The following is a 9,928-nucleotide window of genomic DNA, read 5'->3' on the forward strand; positions in this document are numbered from 1 at the left end:
GTACTCACTCATCTCTTCCTCTCCACAGATTCTACTGGTGGCTGCCAGCTCTCCCCTTCTCATTTCTCATCTTCGTGTACGACGAGTGTCGCCGGTTCGTGCTGCGCAGGAACCCTGGTGGCTGGGTGGAGATGGAGACCTATTATTAAGGTTTGTAGTGAGCACAAGTTTACAAGAGCTCAAGAGCGTGGCCACCACCAGCAGCCTCCTCCCTCACAGCCAGCACTTGCATCACCGTCAGTCCTCTGTGATGTCTGGGGATTGGAACTGTTGTATTATAACCTTCAAAAGAAATGCTATACTTTAATTAGAAACCAGAGAATATATAACAACCAAGTGTTGGTGGCTCAGTAATGTGCTCTGTCAAATGATTCCATTGCTTATTTCTATGTTACTTACTGGGGATTTTAGTGTCATTATGGTTGTTTCTAATTTCCCCATTGTTATATATAAGATTTGCAGTAAGTAACATTGAGATATTTGTACAGAATCCTGGTGAAAGCATGTATTAAAGAGAAAAAGTGACATAAAAAAAATGCAGGAAACTTGGACTGAGGCTCCTGAGCCTCGCCTGGCCAGGGTGCAGGTGTGAGAAAGCAGGGAGTTCTGGAGGGCCACTATAAAAAATAGATATATATATTTAATATTAACTAATACAAAAATATATATTATAAATTATAAAGTATATATATAAATATATATATATATATATTCATTGACACACACACACACACACACCATACCTTACAGGTACAGTCAAAGATGCATGGACCTCACACACACCCACACACACGCACACACCGTTTTTAGACATCCACAAGTGCGTGTGTTTGAAACACTCGCGCACACAAAACAGACATGTGGTGTACATCCAAACACAAGACACACACACATGCATACACACATGTATGTATGGCTCAAGAAATATTAATATGAAAAAACCCACTGTGGTGTTTAGATGGAAAACTTTGGTTTCTTACACAAGTAGCCCTGGCAAGTTTGTCTCATCTGTTAACTTTTGTGTAAATTTTAGTGCACATGAGTAGAAGTGTGATGGCTACAGAAGTGCAGCCAAAAAACAAGTGTAAAAAATGTGTAGATAGTGTGTAGACAGCCCCTAATCTTCATACGACGACCTATAGTTTGCAAGAAAAGTTTTCATAATCCATCATTCGGAATAAACTTGTTACAGCTGTCCTGCTCAAACCTTCTCCCATGTTCGTTGGTTCATGTTTTAACGCTGAGGTTTTATTTTATGTTCTCCCTCAATCAGTGGATATGTATTAACATTTTTACATATGTGCAGTAAAATCTGAAAAATAATACATTTTAACTTAAAAATAACTGTGTAATTTAATTTGATCCCTTCTATAGCAATGCCTTATCTTCTCTTGAACTACTTTGGTTCTTAAATTTATTCAAACCATTATTATTGGGTTAGTAACATTCCACACTCCAGTAAAGCTTTGCACACTGAATTTGCTTTTGTTTTAGATGCCGGTCATTGGTAGAAGTAGGATTTTTCATCTAGCTCTTAGGTAAGCAAAAATTCATAGCTCCACTCCTTATGCTTTGTATCTTGAGAGCGAAGCTGGTTTAGAATGAGCGCATGATATAGGACGAATGCATGACTACAGTGTAATACAATTACTGACCATTTTTTCCTTGTTAACCAAAGAGCATTCATCATACAAAATTGAGCCTTCTACCTCTGTAGTTCCTGCTCAGCTTCTACCAAGTCATACTGAAGCTTAGTTTTTGATGTAAACATGTGTAGTTTGTGGCCAAATAAATTACGATGAGTGGCTGAAATGCCTGGTTGTCTAATGCTGACCATTTGGAATGAATCTCGTGGACAACAATACTGTTATGTGTTTACTACAAAAACTGTGCTAAAATCTAGCTGCCAGGTGTAGGGTTTTGTTGGTTTAGATTTTATTTGATCCTACTGTATGTGTCTGGTGATGGAGTCTTGTGGTGAAGACTCGTGACAAGCAAGGAACCATTGCCTCTGCGGGACCTGCAGCAACACTGTGGTTCAATGTGTTAGCCAAATACAGTGTGATTTCATGCTTGTCATCCTTCCAAGCTTCATACTAAAGCAACTAGCTGTGGGTCGGCCTTTGTACATAGGAGATAAAAGATATCATAATAATTATTGATAAGAGTAATATTAAATATCATGGCAACTATCTTATTATAATGCAGCACTGTCACTTAGACTATTTTCCTGAAGGAGGCAGGGAGGGGGCACCTGACACCAGGGGGTGGCAGAGCTCTGCTGCTCCCTCTTGCTTCCTTGCCTCAGTTTTCATGTTCATGAAGGAGAAATTTTGAAAAATGGTCACATTTTATTTTGGAAAAGTTAAAACATTTGGATCCACTTCAAATGCTGGATTCAACAATAAAGTGTTCAGAAATTTGTTCTTTTTTTTCCCACCTGGCAGCCGGGGAAATGAGGTCATGTGGCCACTCTTCACCAAACACCACACACTGGGAGCTCTCTGAGGCCTGCCTGCCTGGTGGCTTCCCTCTGTTATGGTGACTTTCAAGACAGCCTGGAGACTAATTCAGGTGTAGGTTGGGAGAAAAAAAATAAATAAAAAATAAAAAAAAAATAGACTGCTCATATTATGATCCCTGGTAACTGATCAGAGTTTCAGCCACCTGTGCCTGATGGTCACACTTCCTCATAGGTTTGGAGGGACTTGCACCATGCAGAGTGATCTCAATTTATGCAAATAATTAATTTCTAAATCATGCCTACATTCATAACAAAGTTTCCTTTACTCTGACTGACAGAGTGTCTGTTATTCATTCCAATGCCTTGCAGTCATGCTGTGACTCGACTACTGATGCTTTTGGCACTGTATCTAAAGAATGGACAATTTGCTTACATTTTCATTTTCTCTTCCTTAACACTTTTAACACCTATGGACTCAAACACCATAAAGCTTTGGCTGTGGTTTTACCTATTTGGTGAGTGAATTTTATTGCCAAGCAGTGTTACCTTTCCAGCCACATTCTCAACCTGACCTCGTCAGAAAACACACCAGACACAATGGCAACTTCACTCACATTAACACTACAATCTTCTTCCAAATCTATTCTCTTACTCTCAAAATAATTTATAATACTGGAAATGGAACCATGCTCTAACTCAAAAAAAGGAATGAATGTGTAAGTGGAAGACATGAAGGAGAAAATCAAGGAAGGTGTGTGTTTTGTGGTTTATTTATTTATTTATTTTTATGCTAAAGGGTCACTGGCTAAGAGAGAGAGAGAGAGAGATAGAGGAAAAAAAATAAGCCCACTGAAGTGCCAGCTCCCAAAGTGACAGATAGAATGATCAAATAACAAAGGATAAGTGTCTTGAAACCTCCCTCTTGAAACAGTCCAAGTCATAGGAAGGAGGAAATACAGAAGCAGGAAGGGAGTTCCAGAGTTTATCATAGGAAAGAATGAATGACTGAAAATACTGGCCAACTCTTCAACTAGGAAGGTGAAATATCAAAGGAAGTCTTGTGCAGCGAGGCTGTGGGAGGAGGGGAGGTATGCAGTTCACAAGATCAGAAGAGCAGTTAATATGAAAATTGTGGGAGAAGAGAGCAAGAGATGCAACAGTGCAGCGATGAGAGAGGGGCTAAAGACAATCAGTTGGAAAGGAGTTGTTAAGACAAAGCTTTTGATTCCAGCTTGACTAAAAGAGTGGTATGAGTGGAACCCACACATACATGTGAAGCATACTCCATACATGGATGGAAAGGCCGCTGTACAGAGCTAGCAGCTGGAAGAGGTGAGAAAAACAGGCAGAAATGACTCAGAACACCTAACTTTGTAGAAGTTGTTAAAGTTAGGTTTCTAGTTTAGATTATAAGTAAAGGACAGACCATGGATGTTTAGTGTAGAAGAGATGGACAGTTGAGTGTCATTGAAGAAGAGGGGATAGTTATCTGGAAAGTTGTCAAGTGGATAGATGCAGGAACTGAGCTTTGGGGCACTGAACAATACTAAGTTTGCTTTGCCCTAATTAGAAATTTTAGAGAGATCAGAAGTCAGATGTTCTGTGGCTTCCCTGCATTTACTTCATGAAGAATTAGATGTCTATAAAAAGATGTGAAAAAGTGCAGGGTGGTATCATCAGCATAGTATGAGAAAAGGATTGGTAAGGACAGAAGAGTGTGTGTGTGTGTGTGTGTGTGTGTGTGTGTGTGTGTGTGTGTGTGTGTGTGTGTGTGTGTGTGTGTGTGTGTGTGTGTGTGTGTGTGTGTGTGTGTGTGTGTGTGTGTGTGTGTGTGTGTGTGTGTGTGTGTAATAATAATAATAATAATAATAATAATAATAATAATAATAATAATAATAATAATAATAATAATAATAATAATAATAAACAGTTTATTATTTAGGCAGTTAACAAACTGAAAATGTACGTAGGGGGTGGGGAAAACTTAACATTCATCCTAAAGGTAAGTCTAATCTAGGGAGGAAATACTATTGATTGATGGCTCACACCATGATGGGAATCGCACTGAGTCTGTACCGGTCCGTGCACGGCGCCCTTAGGGGCGTTATCTTGTTGTGGTGTCTGGTGGCACGGACCGGGCGAGGCGGGTCAGGCGGCAGCAAGTTTCTGAGATGTGGATGATGCAGTAGTCCCCTTCCAAACTTCTCCAGAGCCTCTCGGTGCCTGGTGCATAGTCTTGACAGACTCAGGGTGGTCAGGGCTTCTTCGTAGGTGGTGTATGCAGGGCCAAGGATGACCCTGCACGCCCTTTTCTGCACACTCTCTAGCTGTAGCTGTTGAGTGTGTGTGAGGGAGGAGGACCACGCTGGGGAGGCATATATGAGTTTGGGGAGGATGAAGGTGAGGTACACCCCCCTTAACTCATCTGTCGGCATCCCCAGCGACCTGAGTCTGCGCAGCATGTACAGCCTGTAGGTAGCTGATCTTACGGTGCTGGCGACATGCTGCTTCCAGGTCAGCTGGTCGTCCACCGTGACTCCAAGAAGCTTGGCACATTGGACCACCTGGAGGGGGTGAGGGCCCACTGTGAGCTGGGGAGGGGGCACTGGTACAGAGGAGGTACAGAAATGCATCACCACAGTTTTGCTGTGGTTGCTGGTCATCCTGCTCTCCTCCATCCACGTCTGCAGTCGCTCCAGAATTGCTTGCAGTGGCGAGTAGTCCGGGTTCTTGGTGGAAACTGGGACGCCCACAGTGCAGTCGTCCACATACTTCCATTGATGGGGGGTGTCAGTGAGGGCGTCGTTAATGAGGAGGAGGAAGCATAGAGGACCCATCTTGGTCCCCTGGGGGACCCCACACGTCAGCTGTTGGAAATTAGAGACAGAGCCCTGATAGCGAACGGCCTGACACCTCCCTGTGAGGAAGTCGGCTAGCGACGCTATCAGGTTAGGAGGGAGACCCAGACTTACTGCCTTGCCGATGACAACAGTGTGATCAACAAGATCAAAGGCTTTTTTGAAGTCCACAAAAGCAACAGCTAGAGAGGTTTCGCTTGTCCAGATGGCTGTGGATGAATTCAAGGAACCTTGTCAGGTAATGGGAGGTGGAGGTGGCTTTAATATTTCCAAATTGTCTGATATCCATGGTATTACAAATTTTGGTGTAGGCCCAGTCATATACAAAATCTTCACAAATAAGGCTAGGGATGGGGGTGATAGAGACTGGCCTGAGGTCATTGAATGACTGTGGACTGGAAGTTTTGGGGATGGGGGTGACGTAAGATGTCTTCCAGTCCGCGGGGCAAGAGTATTGGGAGAGTGAGGCGTTTATTATGGAGCATAGCGGTGTTGCTAGCTCTACAGCAAATTCCTTGTAAATTTTTATAGGAAGGTCAGTGGGTGTGGTGGATCTTGGTTTGAATTTGAGTATTCTCTTAAAAACATCCACCGCCTGGACACTGGGAGGATGGGAGGAAGCGGGAAGATAGGCAGGAAGCGGAGTGGTGTGGAGGGGAGGAAAGGTTTGACAGATAGCAGCAAAGTGATCGTTCATCTCCTGAGCCGCGAGATTAGCAGGAAGGTGTGAGGTGCAAGGAAGAGATGAAGTGTGCTTTTGTAGGCCACACAAAGCTTTGATCTTAGCGTACCACTGTCTGTTGTTGGTCAGCTTGAGGTGGTGTATCTTGTCTGGGTAATAGCTTGCCTTTGCATTCTTAATCTCCCTGATTACTGTTTCTTAGTTTCCTGTATAGGGACCGGGCAGGAGTGGAACGCCCAGGTCCGCTGACGCATGAGTCTTTTAATGCGGGGCGTCATCCAGGAAGCATCAGACGGGTGCGTTGTGACGCTCTTGGCTGGGAAGTAGCGGTGGAAGGCTTCTGTGGTTGTGGCGACATAATTTTGCCATTTTAAGTGGACGTCCTCCACATCCAGCACCTCGGTCCACGGGTGTTGTGTCACCCACTGCCCAAACTCCCTCATGCCTGAGTCAGGCATGGGGCGGTGGGTCCTGGTGACAGCTGACCAGGGGGTCGAGGTGGTGGGTGTGGGTGTCCACAGTATGGAGAGGTGGGTGCTCGCTCCCATGGGAGGCAGCGGCTTGGCTTGGGGGGCGAGTACTGCTGGCCCAGGTCTGTCAGTATAAGGTTGAGGATGGCTTGCTGGTGGGTGGGGAAGTCCACGACCTGGGTGAGGTGTAGCTGGTGTAGGTGTGAGGGTGTAGCTGGTGTGTGTGTGTGTGTGTGTGTGTGTGTGTGTGTGTGTGTGTGTGTGTGTGTGTGTGTGTGTGTGTGTGTGTGTGTGTGTGTGTGTGTGTGTGTGTGTGTGTGTGTGTGTGTGTGTGTGTGTGTGTGTGTGTGTGTGAGTGTGTGTCCCTCCAGTGGATCAGCCAGTCAACAATAGCAATGCATTTGGGTCAAATGTGGGTAAATGTACTGGGAGAATAACAAGTGTGAGTAGAGTCAAGCTATGCAAGACATGAAGTGAGTCAAGGGATTAGAAAATGCCTCCAAGAATGGATAGAAATGGGAAGAACAGCATTATATTATCATGGCCAACATTTGCAACTACACCCTGGCAGTCCTGGCATATATTTAGTGCTGGCCTAACACTGAACTCACAAGAATCCTCCTACACACCTTCCAGCACCCCCATACTCAACGCCCTGATGGTAATTGGGTGCATGAGGCCACTGAAGCCGCATACACCTTGGGTGTAGCCTACAGAGTACAATGCAGGCCAGACTTGCCACTACCAGATTTCTACCATCTTCTTCCATGAACTCCTACCATTAGCATCACAGAATTTGGCCACCTCCAACCCGGAGCACTGCTGCCTTCATTCTTATGCCAAGAGGCCCTGGAAAAGATAGCCACAGTATCAAACCCACAGGCCCATCTTTATCTTACTGACAAATCTGTCAGGTCCAACGGATCTGCAGGGTCAGCCTTTGTCTGTAGTGCAGTGACTGTAACTCACAGACTACCAGAGAATGCCTCCACTTTCCAAGCAGAACTTGTTGCCTTTTTTTTCTCTCACTGCAGCACATGCACGAACATCCCATACAAGAGGAACACGTCTTCACCAACTCTCTCGCAGTGCTACACACACTATGGCAACATGACTCCCGCGACAATCACCAGCTACTGTCAAGCATACGCCAGCAACTTTCTGCCACTGGCAGAGCTGGCACAACTGTTGCATGTCACTGGGTCCCTGGCCACATAGGCATTCCAGGTAATGAAAAGATTGACTCAGCAGCTAAGGCAGCAAGAACAAGACCTTCTGTCTCATCTGAAGTAATTCGAAGTACCTCCTCTATTAAAACTGAGATAGACAAGGCAGCCAGATCTAGAACCCATCAAATGCTCAAGGACGTTGTTGAAAAAGACTCCCGATCTGCCACCTGGTACATGAAAGCAGCAACAAAAACGAGGCCTGAGCTCACAGCAGTTCAAACTTGTGTTGTATGGCATGGCCTTGCATTTCAATTATAACAGGTGAAGTCTCTCTTAACTTTCTTGGGATGGTTCTGCAAACTAATCTTTTGGCAGTTTATTATGTTTTACCTGAGAAGATGAACGTGTTATCTTACTTAATTGGCAGAGTCTCTCAAAGCTGTGTCTAGTCAAGACAAGATGAGGGAAGAATGGCCCCTTAAGTAACAGTCATACTCCAGCTAGGTTTACAGGCAGTATTGCACAACAGTGACAAGCCAATTGTATCTTTTAACTGAGACCAAAAATTTATTATTAAAGGTAGAAGGTTAATTTGTTCCTTCTTCATCTGGTTTACCAGTTGATTTAACTGTGACTTGTTAATTTTGCTTGTGGGTAGCAAATGAGAAACACTCACACAGTCTTATCTAGCTATATGTTTCACCCAGACCTTCTGCTGTGCTACAGTTATTGCATTATCTCGATCACTGTGCTCACCGTCACCTGATCTAAGCTGGAAAGTTATGGTATTTGAGGAAAGGACCTCACCTGGGCTGGTAGCTTTTTAACTGCAAGATATTATCTGTTGTTAACAATGTAAAGTCATACAAAGCCCGAATACAGAGTGGTATCACACAGGAGCGTGCTAAACCTACTCCATTTGTAATCTATATCCATGATTGTAAAAGCATAGAGCTTATACAATCCAGCTTGCGCATGTTCACAGATGACGCTAAAATTCTTCGACAAATCACGAGTCACCGGGACCTTCACGAGTTTGTGTGACCTGGACACGCACACTGCCCCTCGCCACTCACACTACCTTGGTCCCTCCTGCCCTGTCTCGCCACTCACACCACTCAAAATAAACATTTCATCCCACAGTACTCCCTACAGCTTGAATAATGCTAAAGTAAGCAACTAATCCCTTCAGACTAGGCAGTTTATGTTTACTCAGAATATTCACGAGGGTACAGCGGACCATTTTTAAATCCCTCAGAAGCAAGAGGGCACTGTAAACATTATTTCTTCGCTTCCTGAGGTTTCCATTGTACACAAAATATTCTAGGTAATCTTATGTACTTACAGGGTGAAAGGTGTAATGATATTGGGCTCTGTTCTGCGTAAAATTTACAATATCACGAATAACACTTACTGCATCAACTCCCCGTCCGCCACGTTGAATCTGACAATCTGCTGTGTCAAACGAGAGTCCAATCTCACACGTCACAATTCGACTTCTTTTACTTTTAGGCGTTATTACGAACCTTCTCAACTGCGATTTGTTTTGTGATAATTTTTCATTCGTGTTTCCGTTTCTCGTCTATTTATTTATTTATTTATTTTATTATTATTATTGTTTTTTTTTTAAGGAATTCATCAACCTCTTCCTCTTTTATTTCCGTTGTTATGTGCTTGTCTGCTACATTTCCTGCTCTTTCTTTTCCACTTTAAATTATCTACTTACAGCATTAGGTAACATTTATGTTAACTCCAAGGAAATTGAGAAAATGTTAGAGCTCAGGAATATCTTAAAAGTTCGCTTGACTTGCCAGAGGCTGGATGGAAGCAGCTGTGGCGGGTTATTTAAATTAATTAGTCTTCACTATGTCAATTTTGCTAGATGAAGTTTATAAGCATGCACAGAAATATGGTTTTCGGAATATACTAATAGATCAGAGGGAGGAATTAGTGATTTAGAAGTTGCATACGTATATTTAAAGAAGACATATGATTACTTTGGATATGCAACAGAGCACTAGAAAAAAATAAATAAATAAAGTTAATAGATGTATAAATAAATAAAAGTAAATACCAACTACCTCCTGTGCAGCGACAGAAAATCCAAACCAAGGAATATGTATAGAATCATTGGTTCAAACTGTCAGACTCACCTGTCATCACTGTTTGTGGCTTTTGATGATTCACTTCCTACCTCTTAAGAGTTCAGTCAAGGGTTCCATCCCCAGACTCACTTCACTCATAAAAACTTCTGCCTCTAGTTTCTATTCCAGCTTCCTTCATGT

The 9,928-nt window shown here is 43.3% G+C and overlaps 2 protein-coding genes across 9 annotated transcripts in view; one reads left to right on the forward strand and one right to left on the reverse strand.

Annotated features, from left to right (window-relative positions):
* The window catches only part of LOC135115585 (sodium/potassium-transporting ATPase subunit alpha-like), an 85,061-nt gene extending 82,641 nt beyond the window's left edge, over positions 1-2,420 (forward strand). For all 8 annotated transcript variants that reach the window (XM_064032513.1, XM_064032512.1, XM_064032510.1 and 5 more), the window contains one exon: positions 29-2,420. In XM_064032513.1, the coding sequence (XP_063888583.1) occupies positions 29-149 (121 nt within the window). In that variant the 3' untranslated portion in view covers positions 150-2,420. The remainder of the gene's footprint in view (positions 1-28) is intronic.
* Positions 2,421-4,378: 1,958 nt separating this feature from the next.
* LOC135115592 (uncharacterized) lies at positions 4,379-9,459 on the reverse strand. The gene is made up of 2 exons (XM_064032531.1): positions 9,058-9,459; positions 4,379-5,331 (listed from the first exon to the last, which is right to left on the reverse strand). Exon 2 carries the CDS (start codon positions 5,299-5,301, stop codon positions 4,507-4,509), a length of 795 nt encoding a protein of 264 aa, XP_063888601.1. The 5' UTR covers positions 5,302-5,331; positions 9,058-9,459; the 3' UTR covers positions 4,379-4,506.
* Positions 9,460-9,928: the final 469 nt, after the last annotated feature.

The sequence above is a fragment of the Scylla paramamosain genome, chromosome 29, assembly GCF_035594125.1.
Source record: "Scylla paramamosain isolate STU-SP2022 chromosome 29, ASM3559412v1, whole genome shotgun sequence".
NCBI classification, from domain to species: Eukaryota; Metazoa; Arthropoda; class Malacostraca; order Decapoda; family Portunidae; genus Scylla; species Scylla paramamosain.